The sequence below is a fragment of the Xiphophorus couchianus genome, chromosome 22 (genome assembly GCF_001444195.1).
Source record: "Xiphophorus couchianus chromosome 22, X_couchianus-1.0, whole genome shotgun sequence".
In the NCBI taxonomy this organism is placed as follows: Eukaryota; Metazoa; Chordata; class Actinopteri; order Cyprinodontiformes; family Poeciliidae; genus Xiphophorus; species Xiphophorus couchianus.
The window spans coordinates 30,343,448-30,358,361 of NC_040249.1; the positions used below are offsets into that span (position 1 = coordinate 30,343,448).

A 14,914-nucleotide genomic window follows, 5' to 3' on the forward strand; every position below is an offset into this window, starting at 1 on the left:
CATGTCACTAAAACGTTCCAAGAAGAAATTGGTGTGGAAGAAAACCTGAACAATAACTGGAGGCCCTATAAATATGTCTTCAGTAAACAATAATGGAATAAAGCTAATTGTTCTTGTCATTCTGCTTCACTATAAATGACTGTAGCTACATCATGAATTCAGAGCATCTTTCATGCATCTCCCACTCTCTGGGACTAGGATCGTCTGTTCTTCGTGATGGAGTACGTAAACGGAGGCGACCTGATGTTCCAAATCCAGCGGTCTAGAAAGTTTGACGAGGCGCGCTCCCGATTCTACGCAGCTGAGGTCACGTCTGCGCTGATGTTCCTGCACTGGCACGGAGTTGTTTACAGGTAGGAGCCACGGCTTTTGACGCGCTGTGACCGCAGCATGTTGAGAAATTTGGTCTCTGGTTGGCTAGATCTCTTTATTCTTTTTTCTCTTTGTCCTCTGGTATCATTTGATATTCTGTGAAGTTTGATGCTTATTTGATTTAGTGCCACCAATTGTGATCTGCGTTATGGAAGGATTCCTCTTTAAATAAAATAAACATTAATGTGGAGATGTGAAGTAAATTGTGCCATTTGGCAAACTTGAGTATTGCAGCTCACACATATATTTCATATGTTTGTATTTTCTATCATAAATAAGAACAGTTCTTATTAATGATGGAATAAATTATTCCATCCAAGTTAGAGGCATTTTTTATGCCTCTAACTTAGAAGCTGCGTGTAATTATGCCTAAGTGATTTCCTCTCATTTTTGCTAACATCAGATGTCCTCAATAAAAGATTATTCTTTCAAGAATTGATTTCATAAACACCACCTAAACAAAACTGCAGTGGTGGGCACATTTCCGCTGATCCACTAATGTGCTAGTAACAGAGGTAATTTTTAGCTTAAAACTTTTGCTAACTTTGAGAACATTTAGTGCACTTAGCTTCCCCTGAATAATTTTTGTGGATAAATTCGAAAGCGATAATTTTCTTGGCCGTTTGGTAAACTTCTGGCTGAATAAACTGGTCATCGACTGTTATGAATTGTCTTAGCAGTAACGTCAATACCTCTCCTTTCTCTTTTTTTGATAACTTTATTTCTAAACAAGAAACATACTGGAACAAAATAAAATGCAGACAACAGAGAACAAGGTACAAATAGAAATACAGTATCTAAGGGAGTTCTAAAACAGCAGTACTAAAGTTTATGCTTGGCGCTCTAGTTTTGCGCAACTAACATTTTAGCTAGCTGTGTCCACTGATGCAAAACTGCTTCATGAACAGTCACTTATAAACATAACATAAATGCTCTACAACAGATCAGAGTCAGAACTCACAGCATGACTAAAGATACGAGACTTCTAACAGACAAATCCTCCATCACTGTCAAGAACGCCATGTCAATGGCGCCATTGACAGTGACAGTGGTTTGAGACATGGTCAGAAATTAGGAGCTAATTATGCTGATTTCATCACAGTCTCAGCTTCAATAGTAAATATAATAGAAATTTAACACCTTTCAAATGTAAAATTTTAAGCACAGAAAATGCGACCTAATCTGAGGCTTTGCTTGTTTGACGTCATTCTGGGCTGAGGAGCTAAAGCTACATATTTTTCTGTGAAAACATGAAAGTGACGGATCTTGACGGTTGAGCTAACAATGGTCAGGCTGGAGAGGTCACCATGACTCCAGCAGGAAGTTGTCTGATGTTATTTTATCATGTCTGCTGTCGGCCTCTCATGGTGTGCTCTGGAGTTCAGTCACAGTGACTCGTTTCTAAATATTTTCTCCAGTTATGAAATTTTAACTTTTTGACCTTTTTGGATCTGCGTGTCAAGATTTCCTTGATGTCCTTTTGTTTTATGCATCATCTGTCTGTGAGGATCTCCTCAGCCATAATATCATTGTCAACTGACTGCAAACACATAGTGGGTGTTGCAGTCACAAATGCTCACAAAAGTGAGCATAACAACATTGTGGCAGACAGATGATCAGTTTAATTTCCAAAAATATCTGCAGGAAGAAAAGGGACTTTGCATTTTGTGTTTGTGTTTTTTCGCCCTCATACATTTGATTAGGCAGGGAGTTTTTGTGTATGTGACTTTGTGTTTTCCTTACACTCTTTTTTTTTTTTTTAAAGAGGCTTTTTGTATTTGATAGATGGCTTAACTTGAGACTTTATTTCAAATTCAATTCAGTTTTTCAACAAAAATGTCATTTCCTGCTATAACTCCAACCCCCGACGTATGTGGCAAGGCCTTCAGATTCTCACAGACTACAAGAACCCCAATACCACCCCCGCTTCTACTGATGTCTCCTTCCTCAACGAACTTAACAACTTCTATGCTCGTTTTGAGAGAGGGAATACCACAACTGCAACCAAAGCAGCTACCATCCCAGGACAACAGCCACTGACGTTCCTCCCCACTGACATAGGAGCGGCTCTGAGCAAGATTAAATCCCACAAGGCTGCGGGTCCTGATGGCATACCTGGACGTGTCCTCAGAACATGCTCTGGGGAGCTGGCAGGAGTGCTGACGGACATCTTCAACCTGTCCCTGGCCCGCACTGTGGTACCGACCTGCTTCAAGTCTACGTCCCAATCCCCAAGAATCCCAATCCAACCAGACTCAATGACTACCGCCCGGTAGTCCTTACCCCCATCATTACCAAGTACTTGGAGCGGCTGGTCCTAGCACACCTCAGATCCTGTCTCCCCCCCACACTAGACCCCCACCAATTTGCATACAGGCAGAACAGGAGCACAGAGGACGCAGTCTCTATAGCGCTGCACTCTGTCCTTTCTCACTTGGACAGTAAGAACACTTACGCCAGACTTTAGTCCAGCATTCAACACTGTCATCCCATTACCAAACTCACAGACCTCGGCATCAGTCCACTCATGTGTAACTGGTTGCTCGACTTCCTGACCAGTCGACTTCAACATGTCCGGCTGGACAACCACTTCTCATGCACCATCATCATAAACACCAGAGTGCCACAAGGCTGTGTGATGAGTCCCTTCCTCTACTCCCTCTTCACCTACAACTGCAGACCTGTCCATGGCTCTAACGCCATCATCAAGTTCGCAGACGACACCACGGTGATCTGCCTCATCAGAGATAATGACGAGGCCGCTTACAGGGAGGAGGTAGACCGTCTGGCTGAGTGATGCGACAAAAACAACCTGCAGCTGAACACTGAGAAGACCAAGGAGCTTATCATGGACTTCAGGAGGAACGCTGACCCACATCCACCCATCCACATTAAGGGGACAGTGGTAGAGCGTGTGGACACCTTTAAGTTCCTGGGAGTCCACATCTCCGAGGACCTGACTTGGACGACCAGCTGCTCCAAACTCATTAAGAAGGCGCATCAGCGACTCATCTTCATGAGGACCCTGAGGAAGAACCACCTGTCCTCAGAGATCCTCACGAACTTCTACCGCTGCACCATTGAGAGCATCCTCACCAACTGTATCACAGCTTGGTACGGGAACTGCTCTGTCTCCGACCGGCAGGCGCTGCAGAGGGTGGTGAAAACTGCCCAGTATATCGCCGGGGCACCGCTCCCTGCCATTAAGGACACCTACAGGAAGCGGTGTTTGAAAAGGACCGGGAAAATCACAAAGGACTCCACTCACCCAGCACACACACTCTTTTAACTCCTGCCCTCTGGGAGGCGTTACAGAAGCCTACGGACCAGAACCACCAGGCACCGGAACAGCTTCTTTCCCACAGCTGTCACGCTTTTGAACGCCTCCTGACATAAAACATAAACTATAAGGACTGTACTCCCCTATCCTCTCATACAACAATAACACATGGACTATCCTCACACACTCACACATCACGGACTGTTTTCTTCACACACACATACAACCTGTAAATTTTATCTGCCATTATTTATCTTGTATTATATTATATACATATATAATCCATTCCCTAACATTCTTGTATAATCTGTATATTCTGTATAATCTGTGCATACAGCTCCCATATTTATATTTATACACAATATCTATATCTCTTTGCTATAACCCCCTATAGTCCATACATATATAGTCTTGTACATCTGTGAGTAAATATTTATATCTCGTAGAGCACTTCTGGATAGATGCAAACTACATCTCGTTGCTTGTACTTGTGACAGTGCAATGACAATAAAGTTGAATTCTATTCTATTCTATTCTATTCTAAATTAACCCTAACACAATTTTTTTAAATGTCCTCCCTACACTTTGGAAGCCAATAATCACTTAAGGAATGATTACACAACCTTCAAGTATTTTCCTCTGTAATTTGTGTAAATGTTTCCAAATGGCTAGAGTTGACATTACACTTTATACAAATGATCTTAAACACTCAAGTAAGAACATTTTAGCAAAATGCTCTTAAATATAATCACCAGACAATATTCTTAATGCTGACAGAAAATGCTGCAAACAAATGTTCAAATGAATTCTATATTAGTCTGGAATAGCTGAACTATTTATCAGTAAACTTTGATTTGTTTTCTAGTCAAGCTCAATGCCAGTGATGTCTTTAATTTCACTCTACAAGAAAACAAAAAAGCAGCTTGATAAGCCCACAATCTTTACCTACTTTCCATGAAGATATTGAAGGTTTTAAGAACTGTTTAAGAAATAAAAGCACCACCTTACCCAGTGCTAACATCTTAAAGGATTTTTAAATATTTCCCCAAACTAATAAAGATATATCTGTAAAAAAAGTGAGTCAACAGTTACAATTGATTTTTAATACATTAATCCAGAATACCTGTTTTGTCTTCAAACTGTACTTTTTGGTCTGATCATAATTGTTACATAAGGAGATGCTGATCATCCTCTGTGTGAATCTGAGGTCACAGCAGTGAGGACTGACAGCAGACACACTGAGCTTTGAGTTTGTGGTGAACTTCACAGTAAGCAGAGACATTCGACACCCCGCTGTGGGGTTTGAGAGGACTATTAATAAAGCACTATGAAATATCAATGGGTTTTTTGACTGATTCAAACATTGAGGCTAAGAATTATAATCTGGTGTATTGGGTATATTTTGCAAGATTTCATGATAGATGCTGCCATGAACAGGGAAGCAAATGGTGACAATAACAATCATATTCTTATGAATTAATACGTTTACCATTTCATGTTCCTATTTGATCAGCAAATCTTTCCACATGGGAATCATTCTAAGAAGTAACAATGCTGGCCTTAGCATCTGATGCTTTTCAGAAGCCCTTTAGAAAGGCACTAAAGCAAGCAGGTCTTTACTCTAATGCCTTTGGATCAATTGAAAATCTAAAATACTAACAGTGGCCAAACCTAAGCGGCATTATCCAATGCTACACTAAAATAACCCTTAACAGTGGAACTCCACCGCTTCACGGCTTAGTATTTGGGAATTCGCCTATTAGCGTGTTTTTCTGTAGAACATAACTTCAAATTATTCAAGGAAATTTTGACTATGAATGTATATATATATTTTTTTTTTGTAGCGCATATCTATGTTTTAAAGTAAACACAGCCATAGAAGCTAATGTACCTCAACGTAATGCTAGTTGACGTGCTATTGACTGCCGTTTGCAAAGCAGGCGCTGATTGGCTGTACCCCAAGAGTGAAAATGAGGAAGGCCTCTGAGGCAGAGCCAAGTCCGTTCCCACTGTCTATTGACGCATGTTAAGACTCTGGTCCATCCTGATCTTCTTCATGAACAACATACTGTATATGTGTTTCTCATATATCAATTTTCTGGAAATCAATGCCATTAACTCAAACTCAAATGTTGGACTCAAAACCTTTCCTGCAGACTTTAATGCAGAGTTTCCCCCAGAAAACTAGCTAAGCCCACTGGTCAGGATACTGAGGCTGTCCACCAGGGTTTTGTATTAAAAGATGTACTATATGTAAAAGATGAACTATAGAATCTTAAAAACAAGTAAAAAAATACAATTAAAATAAGTATCAATTATTTGCACTTCTGTTAAATCCAAATTAAGTCATCAGTTAGTAGATCTAAAAACATAATTTAGTGCTGATCACATTTAGAACTGGCCCAAGGCATAAATGAACTAAGAGATTTTCAATGCTGCTAAATTTGATTTAATGGTTTCAGCATAGATAAATTAAAAAATTATAAATTGTTTAACATTTAAATTTAAGATTTTAAGGAGCTGTCAAGTTTACTTTGTAAAAGTTCAAAGTACAATCTTCATAGTTAGATTGTTTTGTTACCATAGCAACAGTCTGCTGCAATGAGTTTAATCGTTGAGTTTTAGCTGTTCATTAATGCATCTTACAATTACATTTGACTGCTCGGTCAATTAAACTAGGTCCCCTCTTCCAGATTTCACAAAATCCATGGTGAAATTCTATTAGTGGTGCTGATGTTCTTAGCAGCAACAGGGGTCCTTAAGTCAAATTCTGCTCAAGGTCTCATTCAACATTGGGCCGGCCCTGCATGATAAGCTAGACCCGCTGCACAGTGCATCTCTGCAGCTGGATGCATTTATGTGACTTTAGTAGCTCTTCTATTTTGTGTCTGTTGAGTTTTTAATGAGTGCCATATCAGCTCTTTTAGAGCCAAAACTCATTTTGGTTGCCCGGGCTTCATGGGACTAGTTATTCTGATCTCCGCGTGGCCGCACAGCAACTCTACTTGACTCCAAGAAGACAAAGCATTTGATATGAAATAAAGCAAAATAAAAACAAACCAGTGTGCTTTCATGCGTGGAGGTGAGCGCGAAAGCTCCTCCACCGGCTGAATCCCCAGGTCCACTAACACAAAATGTCACAAAATGAAGAGGAAGCGTGCAATTTATAATGACTCAGGAAAATAAGAAATCTGACAGTCTCACATGTTGGAGTTTCTTCATAACAAAAGAGGTGATGACGTTACTTTAAAAGCATAGAATGACTCTACTCTTTACTTGGTTTGCATTTGCTGAGACATCAAGGGTCTAAAAGACATCAAGTGATTGTTTTTCAAATATGAATAATTTAATTTCCACTAAAATGGTCACCAAGAATTTCTCTTTGCTGCAGTTTCCCCTTGCAGCTGTACAGTGATTCACCTTGTCACAAAGTTCCCATTTCACCCCATATATATGAAGAACCAAATATGGCATTAACTAAAAATTGATTTAGAAATAAATCAATAGCTCATTAAATAAATTACTGACGCAATAAGTAGTTTAACCAAAATGAATTAATGTGCAATTAAATGCAACAAACTAAAAAAACAGTACAACTTATAATTGATATCAGACATAAATTCATATTTCAATTTCAGTTTTTTGATCTTTTAGTTTATCTTTGCGCCTTTATTTTCATTTCGATTTACTTTAATTGTTGGCAGATGTGAATATTTTTAATATATCATTTTTCCTGGTCCATTAATGTTTCACATATATTTCCTCATAAATATATTTACAAAATAAAGCTTACTTAAAAAGCACACTTTAAAAATTGGTCTTGGTAGATAGCAGTTCTGCTCCACCACTCTCTGCCTGTTAAACTCAATTTTACTTTTAATGTATAAAATAAAACCTTGAAAAAATGCTCAGAATCTTGGCTTTAATAAGAATCTGAAGATGTTTCTGTGGGGATTGGGGAAAGTTGTGTTTGCAGGGACCAGTTCTGGAAATATTATTTTTAAAAAAGGATACAGAAACTGTAACAAGAATGTCTGTCAGGATCCAATCAGCTACAATTTACTCTGGCGGTTTCTCAGAACTCTGCCTTTTCTTTTTTTCGAGCTGCTGTGGTACGTGAGCCTGGACCATGCTGGTCCAGGCTCACGTCCAGTCCTGCTGGTGCCTGCGGACCAGGACTCATTGTTTCACACAGTTGTGCGACAATTGTTTTATTAATGAATTTAGGAGGATGTGGGGGTGTAATCATAATGTCTCAACACTATGAATATTATGTGAATGTGTTTCTTAATGGCACCTTATTTTTAATAGTTTTTTCTAATTAAATCTTAGATGTTTTCTCTGCTGAATGCAGTAAATAAAATTTAATAGCATTGTTATTCTCAATAAATGAATGCTACAGGTTTTAAATCTATGGTCTGTGTTACAATTCAATGATTTCTAGGGGCCCCTGAATGTCTGGAGTGGCCTACAAGCAGCTACTGAGTTTTCTTTGCCTTGATATCTCAACCTTACAATTCTAGATCTCTCAAAGGTACTAACATCAACAATTATGTAGAGTTTACCCCTCTGAGTTTTTTTGATCTTTAAAGCAGTCTGCAGCCAAGTTGTTAAAGAGGTTAAACAGAAGTAGCAGGGCTTATTTAGTAAATTAAAAGCAATTTTGCCTATTTCTTAACATGCTTTATAACCAGCGACCTTCTCTCCTGTGGTCTGTTTAACAACTACAGTCTCAGATCAACACAGCCCCCCAGTACTATCAGCAGCAGAAACAGCAACATTAATATGTGTTGTCGCTATGTTGTTGTAGTACGGTGTTTCAAGATTTTGTTCAATGTGCCCCTTTTTAACTTTGAGCCCCTACCCTGCAAAGCTCTTTGCACGGCCCTGGAACTAGCAGTATTTCTGCAATATTAATTACAGAACACATCAGTTCAGTGGCTCCGTGTACAGTTTGTTGTCTAAATTCTGCATATTTTAGCTGTAATTCTTACATTTGATAGTAAACATCCATTCATCATTGCAAAATTATTCAGTCTGTTTTCTCTCGTTCTAATTCTCTTCGCAGTGGCTCTTGAACCAGACTGAGGCATATTATCCGCTAATAGCCGTCTGGTTTGTCCACCTCCAGAAAGAATTTGTTTTAGATGTGTGTGTTTTAAATAGACTGCCAGCAGTTGACAGTCTGAAGCACTAAGATTAATGCTCCAGTCTTTCAACATTGCTTTTCCCTGTCACGATGTTTTGATAGTGAGTATTACTCTGTTAGCGGGCCTCACACACACACACACACCCACGTTCCTCACGTTAACTCATGCGGGTCTAGCATATACCTGGCTCTCTCTCTCTCCGCCTGTCGGCCTGCCTCAGTCCTGGCCCATTTTGTTGACCAGAGGCGGATGAACAGCAAGTGTTTTGGGAACATTACGTCCCAACTTTCGTTCTTTCTCCTCCTCCCACTTTTTCCTCCTGCCTTGCTCGGCCCTCCCTCCCCTCATTGCGGCTCCCAGCAGTGCTGCGGCGCATGCTCTCTCTTTCTGCTCTGGACATGCAGCCTGAGGTGATGTTGGGAGGAGATCCAGTTCACGGAACAGGTTCTGACTGGTTTCAGGGAGGATGTTTGGATGAACAGACGGACACACAGCTGTTGCTGAGCTTGGCTCTTCAAAATGTACTGCCATCTTGGGTCACATTTTATTTAGCCTCTTTCAACCATTAAAACATAGTTAATTAGCCTCCAATGCATCATTAATTAAGGATGATTCATACTTAATAAGCTATAAATTAACACATTTATTAATGCTTCACCCAGCACTGATAACTAATTCCTCCCAAAACCAACATAGTCAATGTTTGCTCATTCTTAATTACTCATAAATTAACTATTCTATATACTGTGTATATGTTAAAACTCAGATATACACATAACATAAATATACTTTTACAACATGTTAGACGTGCATTAATGGTTAGAGAATGTTTGAAATGGCTCTGTAATAATCCTGCAGTGCATCCATAGTCAAGGCAGTTCATCATTTTATGAACCCATCTAAATCTAAATATTAATGCTTTACTAGTTATTGTTTATTGGTAAAGCATTAATAAATGTTCATTTATAGTATATTAATCATGAATAATCCTTAATGATATTTTCAAGGTTAACTAACTATTTATTAATAGCTAAATAAGGCGTCATAAAGTGCTTCCCAAATGTGATTTTTTTTTTTACCCCTTCAGGGGGTCTTTTGTGGGCTCTAGTGTCCTTATATGAAAGTAAGCTGACAGGAAAGGGGGAAGACATGAGGCAAATGTTGTCGGGTCTGGGAGTCGAACCAACGACGGCCGTGTCGAGGACTCAAGGCCTCCAAATATGGGTCGCGCTATCCCCTACGCCACCACGGCACGCCCCAAATGTGATTTTAACAGTACCTGCTCATTCAGGTTCCTGTTAAATCACACAAACATTCATCAAGTTTCTGTGATGTCAGAAAAAAAATTAAAATAATAAATCATGTCAGAACTTTTTTTTAATAATGTGAGATTAATATTTTAGAGTTCACCATACAAGCTAACAAAATTAATTTGATTTAATATTATTTATTTAGAATAATGTTTCTACTTAATTTTAGTCAATCAGAACTGAAACGTTTAACTGCCAAAGATCGGAAATAAATTCAGGAGTGATATGTCATCATAATGAAACATATTCATGTTTTAACAAGATATTAAACTTGTTAAAACAAAAATGTTTCTCATTAAGATGAGACAAGTTTGTGATTTTAATGAGATTCAAAACTCAGAATTTTCTAGAAAGATTGTGAGTTCCTGTTACAATCTTTCTTATTTAAAAGAGAAGATATTTAGATTTTAATGAGATATAAATGTTCAAACTAGGTTTGAATATCTCTGTTGCATCCCTTGTTGAGTACGATTGGTTCTCGTTGAAATGAATTGCTCTGATTTATTATTTTTCATAATGCATTAATGCAACTTATTGTATTTTTTTTCATCTTTGATTTGCTTGTTTGTTTTGGACAAAGAAAAATGTTTGTAATGTTCTAAATCCTGGAAATTGTGTTGCACTGAAATCTTAATAAACAAAATTTAATAAACAAAAAATGAATTCCAAATCTTGTTAAGATGACGTTTTCTCGTTTCAATGAGACGCTGTTCCTGAATTGATAATTCTCCAAACCTTTCTGACTCCAGTCTGCATCCATCTGGCTAAAATTTTTACTGTCTCATTCATCTCATTGTATCTTATTGATCTTATCTTATTGATAGAATGAGATTAAAAATGAGTATTTTAAAAATATGCAATTTTTTTAATTAGATGTTTGAACTCTTTGATACTAGAAAATGAAAACTCTTCTTTAACCATTCAGCAGGTCATAACTCGCAGGTGTTTGAAACCTTCATGATAAAAAAAACAGTTCCATCTAAATTTCAGAAACCCCAGATCATATTGCTTCCACCATCATGTTTTACTGTGGGTGTGGCGTTCCTTAGGTAGAATGTTGTTTTTGTCTATGTTTGGTTTCAAGACCAGAACTCATTCTCACAGAAAGTTCTGGAATATTTTGTGACCCATATCCAGACCAAACCTGTCCAGTCTCGAATTTTTGCCTGGAAAGTATCGTTTTTTACCTCCCTGTCCCACCATGCTGATAAAAGTATCAGTGATACTTAGTAGTTTAGTATTTTCCCATAAATGTCCCGTATAATCCCCTTTCCACACATTTAGCAGTGAGTACATGAGTGTCATTTGCGGCGCTAAGCCCCTCCTCCTGGCCCTGATTGATTGTTTTTGGTGCATCTCTTCAGATGGCAGTAGCAGATCAGAGAGTTAAGTGGAGCTCCATCTTTTCACAGATTATTTGGCTCATAAACTATCATGACATGGTGACAGTTTTAAGAAATATGTAAAATATATATGTGTATGTATATATATATATATATATATATATATATATATATATATATATATATACTTTATAAAAGCTACATAGTGCAGCTTTAACTCTTTGGATTTGTTTTGTATCCTTGTCCTGAATCACATCTCTGTACAACAGTCCCTTTGGTTCTTTGTCACCTGTGTGGATGAAGGATCTAAACAAGGAAATGTAAGGAAAACTTCTAGAAACACAACAATTTTGATCCAGATCCAGTTCTTCTGCTTTCCTCCCACTAGTAATGGTTTAATTTCATTAAACGTTGACTCCAATCTAAACTTCATGATTGCATCTTTCCTAATATATATATATATTTTTTAAATAACAACTAAAAGACTTGAGTTTATTGATTTTAATATCCTCTCTCGGTGATGAGCCTCTCACGCTCCGATCCCTCAGATAAATATACCAGGAGGCAACACGTTGTGAATGTTTGTGTGTGTGAGCAGATGTGTGTTTGGAACATTTAGTCACCCAGAAGAGGCAAAGGACAGCTGAAAGGGGGAAGTGGTGGCCGATGGGGATGTAATGGAAAAATCACTCTGTATTACAGCGAAACACAGGAAATGCTCTCAATTGAGCCTGATTGCCTCCTGTGCCTCACAACGGCTTCTGTTTATTGACAGAGCATCCTGAGCAATATTAAAGCTTCTTTAGAGAAATATAACAGTGGGTCTCCCAGGGCAACGGGGGCTCTGTGACACCAAGGACAAGTTTTCATCAGATTTCATCCTCCAAGGGCGTCCAGACAAAGTTTACCGAGTCAGGCTGAGATGGGGGCCGTTGGTAACATAAGGTTGGTGAACCGAAACCACAACCAAGCAGATAGAGGAGTTTCAGATGCTGCTGCTATGTACAGACAAAAGGAAATAATATATAACATCATCTCTTAACTAAAATAATGGACTAAATAATTTTTTGACAAAAGTGATTATTTTTGCCTAAAATATCTTTTGGAATGAAAGAGGAGGTGATTTTTTTTATTTTTTATCCAATTGTTGGACAAAATTCTTTTCAAATGTACAAAGTTGATAACCTACTGATAAAGAAATGATGGAACCTCCAAATACACTGTGTATAATGACTATTGTGTTTTGAAAAGTAGAATAAAGATTTTATTTGTGTAAAACTGCCTAGAGGAACCTGGTCTCATTTTGTTATTTATCTTCAAGGATATAAAGAAAAATTTAAAGAGAATTAGGCTGCGGTTTTCTATTTCTCTGATATATTCACGTGTTTGTTAACTTTTGGTTAAATAAATAACTTACTGGATTTCTTTTCCAATTTAGCACTGTTTACAAGTACTTTCATTAATATATATTCTAAAGAGTAAAGAGAAATTAAACAATAATTGTATTTTTTTATATGATATTGGTAGGGCGTTTTGATCTCCTCCAGCTAAACATTTTGTCTCAAATATCATTCCATTATCTCAGCTGAACACCTGCAGCCACTTAATATTAAATCTTCCCCTAGCGAGTTGATGTGTAATACAACGATTAACGTCAGCGGCTGTTTAAATTCAATCTGCAATGCGTTAAATTTATATGTCACATTTCTGCACGATTGCAGCTGACCTGCTTCATCTCGTGCAAGTCGCTGGAGGCCAGCAGGTTTTAATATGTTGTCTGGGAGACTTCAGAGCAGCGCTGCAGTACAGCAGGCTGGGGGGGTGGAGAGGGACGGACATTTTGGATGTAAGTCGGAGTTGAGGAAAATTCAAATGATGCAATTCTCCAAAAACAATAACATTGTGAAAACAACCGCCAGGAACTGTAAAAACCGAATGCACGTTGCAAAAGTATTACCCCAAAGAATGTCCACATTTATGCTAGCCTGGTGAAAATCAGCTTCTACTTCTACTCCTCACTTCTTACAGAGGGTCCGGACCCTCAGCTATGGAGAAATGATGGCTTCCTGGAGGCTTGGCCTGGTGGGGTTTTAAGTGTCCCTAATGTATCCCGATGACCTGTGCAATGCGCCAGTTCAACGCTAAGAAGCTTTTTGGAAACTGCCTGCACTGTAAACAGCCGTCTGAGAAGACAGACAAGGTGAGGCGGATATTCAGCAGGAGAAGAATTGTTTAAACAAAAACATTGGCTGTAGCATTTGGAATGTCTCCATTATTCCAAAGGCCACGTCCAGCATGAATGAATCAAGTCACAAAGTTTTAATCATCTCAAGCTAACTTTTTGAGCTTGTTAGTGAGTTCCTTGTACTGCATTGGTTGCCAGTGCTGTGATATAATTTAGTATCTGTTGGCATGACCAACACGGGCTGAAAGGCTTCCCTCACGTCCGCCACTACTGTTGCTAAAACTACAGACAGACTATGATTCTAAAACAGAGCAGAAGATTTGTGTCATCAATCACTACTTCTCCTGTTTTCTGATTGGCTCAGTGTAAAGTTTACTGGAGGAATCCAGCTCAAAGGAAGAAATTCCAGACAGAGCATTGAAGGGAGATGAGAATCAAGTGGAACTGTGTAGAAAGGCCAGGTTAGATTTATGTGCTACTTGACGTCGGCCTATCAATTGAAGTCTCAAGAAAACACATGGAAATTTTTGGCTGTTAAAGTTCAAGGGGTGTGAAAACTCCTGCGAATGTCTAATTTGTTGTTTTCTGGTTCTTCAAGAAAAGATCAGCCTGGAGGTTTGCTCGTTCTTGACCTCTGAATCCTGAAAGTCAGTTATTGATTATATTGTTTACCATCCACTGACCCCAGCATGACCTAAGGCCAGCTTTGCGTCATCTGCCATGCTGTGATATTCGTCCTCTAGACCTGAAGGATGTTAGCATACTAGGGATTTTTGCTTACTTTGCACGATATCCAGATACCTCCATAGCTGCTGATAATAAATTTTCTCATTTACTGGAGAGAGAAACATAATGTGGTATCTGGGTAGGAATGTAGGATTTTAACAATTTTTCTTTGTTTTGATACAGCTTTTGACTTTTTCTCCTTTGTTTTAAGTTTTCTCCCTAAAAGTTTTCTCACTGCTGCTCCAGGGGAAAACCTCTTAAAACATGATGGGGAAAAAAAGAACAAGCTTTCCACTAACAAATCCTAGCAGCTCCTGATCATAGTTTCCAAATTGTTTTTTTTTTCTTAGCATTTATTTTTAGGACTTACAAAAACAGAACACTTGCATAAGTTCCCGGTGCAGAAGCACGCTCACTATGTCTCCTCTGCTGCCTGTCGGTGCGACCGCGCTTTCTGAAACACGCCTCTGGGCTGAATGATGCAGCGGAGTTGTTGACATTTTTCTAGCAATCAACCATCAAGCGAAGAGCGTCTGTTTTCACGACCG

At 38.6% G+C, this 14,914-nt stretch overlaps 1 protein-coding gene across 3 annotated transcripts in view; it reads left to right on the top strand.

Annotated features, from left to right (window-relative positions):
• The window catches only part of LOC114137801 (protein kinase C epsilon type-like), a 125,479-nt gene that overhangs the window by 90,256 nt on the left and 20,309 nt on the right, over positions 1-14,914 (top strand). For all 3 annotated transcript variants that reach the window (XM_028006628.1, XM_028006629.1, XM_028006630.1), the window contains one exon: positions 199-353. In XM_028006628.1, the coding sequence (XP_027862429.1) occupies positions 199-353 (155 nt within the window). The remainder of the gene's footprint in view (positions 1-198; positions 354-14,914) is intronic.